General features: G+C 45.0%; 1 protein-coding gene across 1 annotated transcript; it reads left to right on the forward strand.

The window, feature by feature from the left end:
* Positions 1-7,093: 7,093 nt before the first annotated feature.
* LOC122394043 (probable small nuclear ribonucleoprotein Sm D2) lies at positions 7,094-12,283 on the forward strand. Its single transcript, XM_043390593.1, has 3 exons — positions 7,094-7,478; positions 11,325-11,574; positions 12,077-12,283. Exons 1-3 carry the CDS (start codon positions 7,474-7,476, stop codon positions 12,179-12,181), a joined length of 360 nt encoding a protein of 119 aa, XP_043246528.1. The 5' UTR covers positions 7,094-7,473; the 3' UTR covers positions 12,182-12,283.
* The last annotated feature ends 406 nt before the right edge of the window (positions 12,284-12,689 follow it).

A 12,689-nucleotide genomic window follows, 5' to 3' on the forward strand; every position in this document is an offset into this window, starting at 1 on the left:
TTTCAGAAAAAGCTTACCTTCGCCCCCTATCGACGTGGTAGAACATTATAACACCGGCACCGATCATCAATTGACGGGAGAAATCAAGCATTCGTACCTACTCGCAATTGGTAAATAGCGGTAAGATGCACTCTCGAGGAAGTCCTTACTCTGGCTCAAGCTCCCACGACGGACATTTCTCAAGAAATCCACTGCGGGTTGATAACGTTAAATGTTCATGTCAGATATTTTTTATCTCGTTGCAGCGTTTCAATGTTCGATGCCTTGCATCGCAAATGTCGCGTAATACCATCATAATAGTTAAACAACAATAACATAGCGCTTTGTAAATAACATGCAACTAAAGCCAGGTTTTGGTGCAACGCAACGCAAGCGCAGCCATCTTCTTCTACTTTTCCATTGTCATGCCAAAAATAACCGTCTAAAACAGGTGTATGAAATTGCTTCGAAAACTCAGAAATTTGTCACGGATATTGGATAGGGCAACGAAGATGTACTATTTTTTTCTTAATAGGAGTTGAGTACCTACGACTTTGAGCCATGCAGCGCAGACCCCTATGTCCCCATCGGATCATGATCTGCAATATCTGCGGGATGAGATCATCCTATATAGGGCCATTTTCTGGCGCCATGCCGAACAGGTACGCACCGATTGCATAATGCACATGTCTGTTAATCACTTTCCTGAATTTCGTCGTGAAAAATCCTTAGCTTCTTTAAGCTGCTATTTTTCAAGTAGCATTAAACCTAACGCTAAACGATCCAAGTTAATTTGTCAGCGATGGGCATTTAGATGTTCCATGGCCAGGGCCGATATAGTCCTTGCTGAAAGACAATTGGGCAAGGTGCAATATTGCACCCCGGCGAGATGGCGAGGCGAGGGACGAGAGACGAGGTGTCTGAGCCAACAACGTCTTAGAATAATGGGCTGCTGTAGATCATTGCATATAAAACGATATTCTAAACACATACAAGGTCTAAACAGACTGCATGCAAAAATCGATTCAGTACATATACTATACTCGACGTGCCTTGGTACGCTTAACCCTCGCCGGCCGAGGGGGGGGGGGGGAGTGCCGCCCCCCATAGTTTTTTTTTTTCGCGATAGCTCCAAACACGCTGTCGATAGAGAGCTGAAACTTGGCATACCTGACCTTTGATTCAAGCCGGATCTTTTGACACTAACCGCATTTTCGGGTCAGGTCAGGTCACTGACCTATGACGTCATAAGTGAACCTCTGCACGGTCTTCAGATGTCGCAACTTCGCAACGCCCTCACTGCCAGAGGAGGTTTCACAGGGAAATAAAATTTGCAGGATGTAGTATCCATTACGAGTCTCACAACTTGTGAATCTCGGATTTTTCCTAAAGGTCATATGAGGTCAGGTCATCTTCGTGACTTCACCATTATAAGTCAATGGGGAAAATGAAAACTGCTGCTATTCTGGCTCCGGGAACGATCTCCAACTATCTCAAGCACACAGAATCGTGATTTCATCCAGTCCTTGCAAGGTTAGATGCGTCACTTTTGCAATGTTGACCTTGCGTGACGTCATTTATGACGTCGTCAAGGTCATATTAGTTTTCGTCAATAGGGGAAGTTGGGGGAACGCCGAAGACTTTTTTTCTGACGCCCGTAGCACGCAAGGTAGACAACATAAGCTATTCTTGTTGGCGTCATTCGAGAGGCCAGTCTTTTGCCTTTCAAACATACCAGGCGCATTTGATGAATTCGCATACCGTTAAGCGCACAAACTAAAAATATCAAAGAAGTGACTTTTTCGGCGTTGCCCCGGACTGCGGGGAAAGCCGAAAATGGGAGAAATGATCTACGGGGAATGCCGACATTGATGTTTTGCCATTTTATCTCAAACTTTATCCAGAATTGATCAAAGCTGACACGCGTTTTAAGAGCTTGAGGACGCGGTGCACACTGGAAGTTATAATTGTGTGATATAATAAGAACATGCCAGGTAAATCATTCCTTATAGGTAACAGGCCGTTGTGTCGGTTGAAAGTGTAATTTGTGTGACTTAAAATACGCGTTGCTATTCTACAGCAGTAAAGTCCACGTAGCGTGCTTTTAACACGTGCGTAATCGCACGTTTTCGGCATTACCCCAGCCTGCCATACTTTCATTTGCAGGCCCATAACTTTTCAACGTGCTGTATAAATTTCAAATAGGCAGCACACTTATGCAAAGACATGCTAAAGATTACTTGACCGAATTGGCCAGACAAACGGTAGCATAATGAGTAAGAAATGCAGCTTCAAAGGCGCATGTAGTACACTAGGGAAACGTACCTTGAAAACGCTCTTGGCGCCCTCACAGTCGAAGTATTCCGAATGACGACTCGTAACAAACATGCGATAATTGTAGTCACTTAAGCTTCAGAGCATCACTGACAGGTGGCATCCATGTCTTACGGTTTTCGAAATATCTCGAATTTCGGCTTTGCCCCAACTCCGGCATTGCCCCAACTTCCCCTAACTCCCGATCAAATTGAGCTAGCGAGTCGAGAAAGCCACCAATGGACTCAGGAAGACCTGCCAAATCGAATGATATGCGACATGTGACCTCTTTCGACCAACTTCGTGACCTGGGGGCGCTGACCTGACCTTGACCTGAGGTCAACACCCTAAGTTGACCTGACCCAAACAAAAAGTATATCATTCGACGCGCCTGAGCGAGGCGAACACGATGCTGCCAAAATCGGCGCTCTGTGGCCGTTTTTGCGAAGTTATTCACCAAAAACTGAACCGTACCTTGTGGCACTTGACCTGACCTCAGAGGTCACCGGTTGACCTAGGACCTTAAAATCGGGTACCAATCTCTGCGTCTCGTAACGGCGCACACGCTCGTTTTTTTCTGCGACGCGCTAGCTCCACCAGGGGCGAAACGGCGACGGGGGGGGGGGGGTCGTACCCGCCCCCTCCCTCGGTCGGCGCGTATGTAGAAAACCAATAGGTCCGGCGAGGGTTAAACCCAGGAGCCACTAGTGATAGTGGGACACGCTTATGCTCCAGGACGGCGCAGGGAGGAGGGCCGATACTGAGACTGTGTCCAGCGCTGCTTCTCACGGCTGCCGCCCGCAGCGGTCAGTGGTAGTAGGTAGATGGCCCGGCGGGTCAGCCACTGAGTCCAGCGGCGCGCCGGCGGCCCCGCAGCTGACTCGTCCCCAGGTGCCTGAAGCGATGAAGCGATCCTGGTCGGGGCTCGGGGCTCCGGCCCCGATTCCGGCCGGTACACCTGCAATGTCAATATCTTATCTGCACATATTCTGATTGAACTATGTGCCTATACTGATGGGTATATTTCGCAATGGACATCGAACAAAAATATGTAACCACTAACCAGCAACCAAATGATTTTTCGAGCTCCTTGTGAATACATTGATTCCGCGAATCGAATGCATTATTTCAAACTAACACCCAGGGGCGGATCCAGCCGATCCGTTTGGGGAGGGCAAAAGTTTAGCCGACCATCGTAGACCCCGACCCACCACCGCGCCAGTGACCAAGTGACTACAACGCCAGTAGGGTAGCCCGGGGCAAGTCGCCCACCTCAATAGAAAATGCATATATCTCATACGTTTTCCTTATTACAAACGAGTTTGTGATGCTATTTTATCAATTGGTTATTTATCTTGAATGTATGCAAGAGCTCAGTGTTCCTGATGAAGAGAAGTTGTTCATTTTTGCGATTTACTACAAAAGGTCATGTTACCCATATACGAGGTAAGATGGTGTAAAATGTCCTATGTTAACCCGTGCGCAGCCGCGCTGGGGCTCCTGGATTTTCACGACCCTGGGGGATGTTTGAACAAATGAACACCCATCTACCTTCTAACTCGGCTCCTGGGCCACGTAGCAAAACGCGGTAGGCGGCGTTTGAAAGATCGTCAAACATAATGACCAAATAACCCCAGTCACTTTTAAGGTCAAGTCAGAGGTCAGGTCACCAGAGGCCATCAAAGGTCAAATTCGACAATATCTAGGTCCAGTTTCGACAACTTTTGAAAAAAACCGGCGCATGACTCGGAAACGAATAGAGCTAGAGCACACCAGAAAAACTGATTTGAGGCCTGTTATTGCTCTTTCTGGACAATTCCCTCAGATTGGATCTCAGATGAATGGCTTAGCCTCTAGGGGGAACTGCCAAAATAGACGATTTTTACGGGAACGGATTTTCTGCGATAACTTTTGACTCAAACCTTGTAAGATTTTACTTTTACCGACATCGTGCTCCTCTCGTCAAGACGCGTCGAATGAGTTATAATTTGATCTTAAAGAGTGAACTTAAAACTTTGACAATTGGTCAAGGTCATGACCTGACCGGAAAAGGTCGTGTTGCATATCAGTCGATCCGTATTGTCAAGCTGAACACATCTAAGGTGTTTCTATTGCTCTAGATTGCCTCTATCAAAAGTTATTAGCGAACTGTTGCAAACTGTTGCACATCTTTCGTGACCTGAGATGACCTCAGGGACATAAGAAGGGGTCACGGGTGCCATTTTCAGGTTCACTGTGTCCTGTTTAGGTTGTAACTCGGTATTGTTAAGAATGACGTTTGTTATAAATTTAGCACGAACGTAATTCCGGGTGACGGGAGAATTTAGATGCCAAAGTTAACGTGCCCTTCAAAGTCGGACACGGCCTGTCCCATTCCTAACTTCAACTGGCTGCGGCTGCTCCCACCAACCGCAAACCATCCCCGTCAGGAGTCTCAAATGTCGAGCGCCGGAGCGACTCGAGCCCGGGCTCTCACTACCGGGACTCCATTGCTGCTTGACCAACTGAGCTAACGGACAGGTTTGCCCAAAACAGGCGCCTTTCAATTTTATCTTGACTTTTAGTGGAGAGGTCGCAAAATTGACCTAGCCTTAGGTCATCAATATAAAAAAAATCATGTGATTAACATTTTATACATAGGTAGGTACTGTTGCCCTTATAAACTGCTGAAAGTTTCAAAGCAATCCGTCACTCGGTTTAGCTATGGCAAGCATTGGAACTGTTTTTAGGTTATGTCACTTGACGTGACTTAGTGACTTCGTGACCTTGAGAGACCTTGGTCTGAAATTTTCAGAATACATGAAGAAAAAAAATGTAGAAAACGGCGGCTCGGAGCGCCGCCGTTTTTTTTTTTTACGCGGAACGCTCCACAGCGCTGAGGCTCCCAACAAACGACAAAACTGTGGATTGCATAGGTAGTTTCGAAAAGGGTGGTGGGCGTCTTACCCGACTGGGCATCTTTCCCTGTGTTACCCCACACCGTGGCCACACTGCATAATGCATAATGCATATGCATTCATTCAGTTCAGGGAGTTCCATCTATGTATTATCAGCATACCGACCCAAAATATCAGCAGCCAGTGGTCAGCTCCTTCCTTCGGAATGGCCGTCAAGGAAAGAAGCCCTGGTTTTCGTCCATATCGGCATCGACGCCGTATTCGATTTTCTCATCGCTACATGCTTTGGGAGGGGCAAAAAGATAGTCTTGCCCACACGATTTGGCTTTGGGGAGGGCAAATGCCCATTTTGCCCTCCCCTGGATCCGCCACTGCTAAGTGCTAACACCTGGATGTATCGCCCATAATTTACACTAGCAAGGAACACTTTAACCTGCGCCCCAGTGGCGGTCTCGGCCAACTTCGCCCTAGTGAGGGGGGGCATATGTTACCACCCACCTCTAACTCAAAAACTAAGAGGGCTAGAAAGACGCGGTAAAAAGCAGTCGATAGCTCTTAATGCGTACGTTTGAAAGTATTTCGGTCATTTTTCACCTTAGAGCAATATTAGGGTCACCAGAGGTCATCAAAGGTCAAAATTTGCCAATTGTCATTATATTTTTCAGAAAACATGCCGCTATCTCAGGAACTATGGTAGCTAGAAAAACGCATGATAGAACAATCGATAGCTTTTGAACTCTTCTTTTGAAAAGGTCATTATCAATATTGACTTCAGGTCAACGGTTTAGCGTCCAGAGGGCAAAAACTCCAAAAATAGCTGTTTTTACGAAAAGTGTTTTTCGCCAATAACTTTCGACTACAAAAAGCCACGACATTTCTAATGCCAGAATCGTGTTCTCCTCACCGAGACGCGTCGAATGAACTATAATTTGACCTTGAAAGGTCAACTTGAAAATTTGACCTCAGGTCAAGGTCATGACCTGACCGGAAAAGGTCATGTTGCATATCAGTCGATGCGTCTCAACAAGACAAACACAATGAGACCATCCCCAGCGCTCTATCTCTTTCCAATCGCGAGTTATTGGCAAAAAACTGTTTGTAGCCTCAAATGACCTCGGATGACCTTTCTAGAGGCTATCAGCAAAAATGACACCTTGGTCATCACGAGTGGACTAAATCATTGTGATTCTGAAATATTTGGACTGTTCCTATGCGTACACACGGATCTAGAGGCATTTTCATTTTTCTCCATTGACTTGTAATGGAAAGGTCATGCCACTGACCTGACCTTAGGTCACGGATATAAAAAATCCGAGATATGCAAATTGTAGGCACCCATAACAGCATGCGATCCACTAAGTTTCAAACCTTTCTGACAAACACTGCAGGCTGGACATGATTGCAAACTTTTTTTAAGGCTTGGTCAGTTAACTTGACCTGGTGACCTGACCTGACATGACCTGGGGTCAAAAATTTCACACATTGTCCAAAATTGATGTACCAAAAGCTACTCCAAGCGGCGCGGCGCTACGCGCCGCGGTTTTTTATTCACACGCAAAAAACGTGACAGGGTGGTAACATATGCCCCCCCCCCCACTGGGGCGAAGGTTATGAGAGGATTCCCTCGATATGGTAGTTGTGACTTCTTCCGCTACCAAATCTTGTTTGTAGACTTATTTGGTGAGGTAGCGAACCACATTTGTCGAAAATTGTATACCACCTAATGGATAATGATGTAAATAATAAACCAATTAATACAAATCAAATATATTCAAAAATTATATATTTGATTTGTATTAATTTTATTAATATTACTTATTAATTTTATTATTATTAATATTATTATTTTATTATTATTTGTATTAATTGGTTTATTATTTACATCATTATCCAATCTGTCATGGATACTCAATACCACCTAATACAGAAGAAAAGTTGCTACATTCTATTATAGATGTCGCTAGTGCACGGAGATGCTGCATAGCGATAACCAGTCAACACTAGCGCACTCTACGGCCAACACTGGAAACTTGTGGACTTGTTGAAAAATCCGGAACCTGAACCGGTGTCCGACAACGTTCGGCGCGTGTTCGTGGACTATCAAGTTTTAAACGTTTCAAACTGAACCCCTTCGTTCTTTGAAGTCAAGAATTTTCGAAGAGAGTTATTTTGATATAAAGAAGACGTTCGGATATTACATTCCTCGCTACAGTTTCTTTCGGGGGTGAAAGAAAACAGATTTAGTTTTTTATTGTTTCCTGCTCAACTCACAACTGCGAAAACTATGGCGTAAGTTAAACTTAAACTTAACAATAGTGAACTTAACAATAGGAGGATAAACCCAGAGGCAAGAAAAGTATTAAATTTCAAGGCACATTAGTGTTTTCACCCTCGCTCAGTGGGAGCCTTTCTTCTTGGACCACTGCATCACAACTGTATTGAAACAAAATGATCATGAACATTATTACATTATGCTGTGATAGAGGTGATATCAATGGCTTGAATAAACTTTGTCATACCTTACAAGTTTTTCATGAATCAAACCAAAAACTTACCTGACCTTAGCTAACCTAATGGCGAGTTAAACAACCAAAATGAGCTAACGAGCTGTTACAGAAATGAGTGATGTCATCACACAGATCAGCTATACACCTTGGCAGTAGTTGCCTTATTATTTAAAGCTGAAGCCATGAATGCGTTAAGAACTTGAGAGAAAGTGGGGTGTCTGTGGTAGAGCTTGAAATGTAGGTACACTGCTGAAGTATAGCTGGTCCCGTAGCTCAGTTGGTTAGAGCGTTGGACTCCGTGTGGTGAGAGCACGCGTTCCCGGTTATGACAGTCCGGGTTCGAAGCGCGACGGGCGCACGACATTTATGGGCCTCCTGACAGGTATGGTTGCGGTTGGTGGCAGGCCGTAGCCAGGCGAAGTCAGTGAGGGGACCCGGGACCGGCCGTGCGCGGCTTTGTGCGCACGTTAAACTTTGGTCTCTAAATTCTGCCATAGTATCGGAATTGCGCGATCGGAGGGTAGAGGGCAGGGTCATCGCAACAAGCTTTGCTTAGCGGTGGCTCTGTCCTTGTGAATCCTTCCCATCAAAAGGTTCGGACTAAATTTATAAAAAGTAATTTGAGGTGCCAGTAGTGGTTCAACTTTACATCCTTATCTTAAGAACTATTTGTCAGACACCCTGAAACTTGGAATATAGCTTACATGTACCATCATCCTTGCTGTTACAAGTTTATCTTTTGCTGTCTTCCTCTGGATCACCCCATATTTAACCCGCGCCCCAGTGGCGGTCTCGGCCAACTTCGCCCTAGTGGGGGGGGGGGGCATATGTTACCACCCACCTCTAACTCAAAAACTAAGAGGGCTGGAAAGACGCGGTAAAAAGCAGTCGATAGCTCTCAATGCGTACGTTTGAAAGTATTTCGGTCATTTTTCACCTTAGAGCAATTTTGGGGTCACCAGAGGTCATCAAAGGTCAAAATTTGCCAATTGTCATTATATTTTTCAGAAAACATGCGGCTATCTCAGGAATTATGGTAGCTAGAAAAACGCATGGAAGAGCAATCGATAGCTTTTGAACTCTTCTTTTGAAAAGGTCATTATCAATATTAACCTCAGGTCAACAGTTTAGCCTCCAGAGGGCAAAAACTCCAAAAATAGCAGTTTTTATGAAAAGTGTTTTTTGACAATACCTTTCAACTACAAAAAGCCACGACATTTCTATTGCCAGAATCGTGTTCCCCTCGCCGAGACGCGTCGAATGAACTATAATTTGACCTTGAAAGGTCAACTTGAAAATTTGACCTCAGGTCAAGGTCATGACCTGACCGGAAAAGGTCGTGTTGCATACCAGTCGATGCGTCTCAACAAGACAAACACAATGAGACCATCCCCAGCGTTCTATCTCTTTCCAATCGCGAGTTATTGGCAAAAAACTGTTTGTAGCCTCAAATGACCTCGGATGACCTTTCTAGAGGCTATCAGCAAAAATGACACCTTGGTCATCACGAGTGGACTAAATCATTGTGATTCTGAAACAGTTGAACTGTTCTGATGCGTACACACGGATCTAGAGGCATTTTCATTTTTCTCCATTGACTTGTAATGGAAAGGTCACGCCACTGACCTGACCTTAGGTCACGGATATAAAAAAATCCGAGATATACAAATTGTAGGCGCCCATAACAGCATGCAATCCACCAAGTTTAAAACCTTTCTGACAAACACTGCAGGCTGGGCATGATTGCAAACTTTTTTAGGCTTGGTCAGTTAACTTGACCTGGTGACCTGACCTGACATGACCTGGGATAAAAAATTTCACACATTGTCCAAAATTAATGTACCAAAAGCTACCCCAAGCGGCGCGGCGCTACGCGCCGCGGTTTTTTATTCACACGCAAAAAACGCGACAGGGTGGTAACATATGCCCCCCCCCACTGGGGCGAAGGTTAAAGGAAATAGTTCACTTTCCTGAAATTAGTATTTTGCTATGGATTTATGTTTTTTTTTATGCTCAAAATGATCAGAAAATAAAACAAAACGTTTCTGTAAAAATGATTATTTTCTATATTTTAGTATAAGAAGAACTATATTCTATATAAAATAATGTTTGACGCGGAAGCTTATTACGCGTTGACCAATCATATTGCGTAGGACAAACCCATCGGCTGTAAGCAGCATTCTGATTGGCTGACGATGACGTGACTGCATTCCTCAGCAAGGCACGCATTCCTCTGCAAGGCACTCTTTTCGGAACGAAAAATGGAATATCTTCGTCTAGGGTGATCGTTGGGCCGTAAAAGCTTCTGATTTGTGCTAGTCTCAGCGCAAGCAACTAAACTGCTATTCCAGTTCCAACCCCCATGTTAAAAGTGAACTATTTCCTTTAAAGAGAATAGTTCACTTTCACAAAATTAGTTTTTTTTACAATGGATTTATAATTTTTTATGCTCAAAATAATCAGCAAAGAAAATAAAACCTTTTTATAAAAAATTCTTTATTAATATAGGAAGAACGCAGTTTTAAAAGAGGGAAATGGTTCCTGCAACTTGCAAGGCACACATTCCTCAGCCAGGCACCTTTTTCGGGATCAGAAATGGAATATCTTTGCCTAGGGTGTTCAATTGGGACGTAAAAGCTCCTGATTTGTGCTTGTCTCAGCTCAAGCTAGGGAACTGCTATTCCAGTTCAAAACCCCACTTTAAAAGTGAACTATTTCCTTCAAAATCATCAAGCAAAGCCATCTGTTTAGATTGGTGGAAGCTCAAATTACTTTAGCTGTGGGCTGTACCTAATATTTTTTAAGAATAGGATAAGGAGGTAATGATGGTTTTGCATGCTTCACCAACTAAAATGGAGTGTGTTCTTTCATTATATATTTCTCAAATTTATGCAGGGTTGTTGGGGTGGTTATAGGCGTTATAGCACGGAGCACCTAAACCTTTTTTTGCATTGCTGGTGGCTGGCACTGCCAAACTGGATCAGAAAAGTATGAAATGATAAGCTGGCCCATTCTAAGGTGTGAAGTCTCACACATCTTGGTGTTGTGATTTCCAACTGAATGATAACAGTCTTTGAACTATGCTCAATTTTGTTCTTAGAAAATACCTACTATGCAGAAAACAAGCCCCATACGTCTCACAATCGCAGTCATGTGTTTTACTGTTTACACCTTAAACAATTTTTCATTGATAATCAGTTTGACTAAAATCGATTCAGGATATTGTTTGGGACATGCACAGACGAGAATAATTCCCATTTTGTATGTAGTTGATGCAGATTTAGCACAGTGATGTGACCCAACCGTAGAGAGACGTGCTGATCTACGGCCTACTGGGCTGACGCGGTCGGCGGTACTGGCTAACGCCGGAGAAAATTAGGCGTCTGAGACTCATGGGGACGGCAAGTGGACTCTGGTCGCTTTCTGGCAATATTAATGTTATTGTACTGTGCATTTCCATATTTTATGCCGATACAGCTTGTTGACTCTCCTGCCATAATTTGCGGTCTGACTTGGCATGTTCGTACTTGCCATCAATCAGGTCTTAAGAGCTTACAAAGTACAAAGATCAAAAGACCCTCTTAATCGTGCCTCGTCACGTGTTAACCGCTTGTCTCGCCCTGCGCAGCGCGCCGAAGCCGCGCTCCGAGATGAACCCCGAGGAGCTGGCCAAGATGGAGGAGGAGGAGTTCAACACGGGACCGCTCTCCGTGCTCACCCAGTCGGTGAAAAACAACACACAGGTGCTCATCAACTGTCGCAACAATAAGAAGCTGCTGGCGCGAGTCAAGGCCTTCGACCGCCACTGCAACATGGTGCTGGAGAACGTCAAAGAGATGTGGACAGAGCTCCCCAAAACCGGCAAGGGAAAGAAGAAGGTGGGTATGATTAGGTGTGATAGTGGTCAATTTTGATCATATTCTTTTGTGTACGATACGTCTCTTCAGCAGAGTTTGTGTTAGACCCGATAATTACAGTCAGTGTCGGCCCGAATAGCTCCGGTCACCACAGCTGTGTCCATCACAGCAAGAGGCGGTTCGCCCCGCTCGTAGACCTCGGCTGACATGACCTGTAACCACTGAACACTGACCGCAGATCGTTCCAATTGGTAGAGAATAGCGGGGCTTGTGCGACTGGAACTGAACTCTCCCCATCGGCCATCACGGTTGTCACTATCGGTGCGGGCCGATGCAGAAGGAATCCATTTAGATCTCGGCACAGGCTCGGCGAAAACGCTGGCAAATGACACTGGCCTGTTGTTCCGTATGCTGAGTGTAGTAACTACTGACCAAATTTCATATAATCGCAGCATGTACAACTCCCAAATACCCAATTATGCTGCAACCTTATTCGATCTGATAATCGCAACCCATGTTTCAGGCAAAGCCGGTCAACAAGGACCGCTACATTTCCAAGATGTTCCTGCGGGGCGACTCGGTGATCCTGGTGCTTCGTAACCCGCTGGCCACGGCCCAGGGCAAGTAGGGACGGGTCGGCCGGCTCTGTCCCTCCCGTCACTCACGCTCAGCGCGCGCGCATCATCTCACTGTACATCGTGCTATTTGTAACAATACATGTCCAAACAGTGTGGGTGTATGACGTCACGAGCGAGGTGAACTCGGGAGTGAACTAGTTTTTACATCGATGGGTAGCAGACACGAGTCTTTGACACATTCATATGTAGTCCTTGACAGTTCACAACTATGATACTTATTCGGAACTGCCGCTCGCAAAATCACATGATAATGATGCGAATACTGTTTGTGCGTAGTTACTTGGATTTGCTAGTGATCGCTCACTTATGGAAATGCTAATTTAAATGCGTCGTCTAATTCATAAAGTAGGTCGTTCGCATACTAGATAAAGGGTGATTTCAGTTTCTTGCAAAGTCCGGAAACGATCTCTCCAGTTGACGTAGAAGCAGGTATCAGCTGCTGGTCAGTGTGACGTCAAAGCGTCGGTCAGTAGCTACGCAATTCACTAAAGTGAACTG

The sequence above is a fragment of the Amphibalanus amphitrite genome, unplaced genomic scaffold, assembly GCF_019059575.1.
Source record: "Amphibalanus amphitrite isolate SeventyFive unplaced genomic scaffold, NRLGWU_Aamphi_draft 000570F_arrow, whole genome shotgun sequence".
Lineage (NCBI taxonomy): Eukaryota > Metazoa > Arthropoda > Thecostraca > Balanomorpha > Balanidae > Amphibalanus > Amphibalanus amphitrite.

What these genes read in the sequence shown, in the direction of transcription:
- LOC122394043 (XM_043390593.1), top strand. An exon ending in CCGGCAAGGGAAAGAAGAAG is followed by an intron (nt 11,575 to 12,076) that starts GTGGGTATGATT and finishes CCCATGTTTCAG; the next exon opens with GCAAAGCCGGTCAACAAGGA.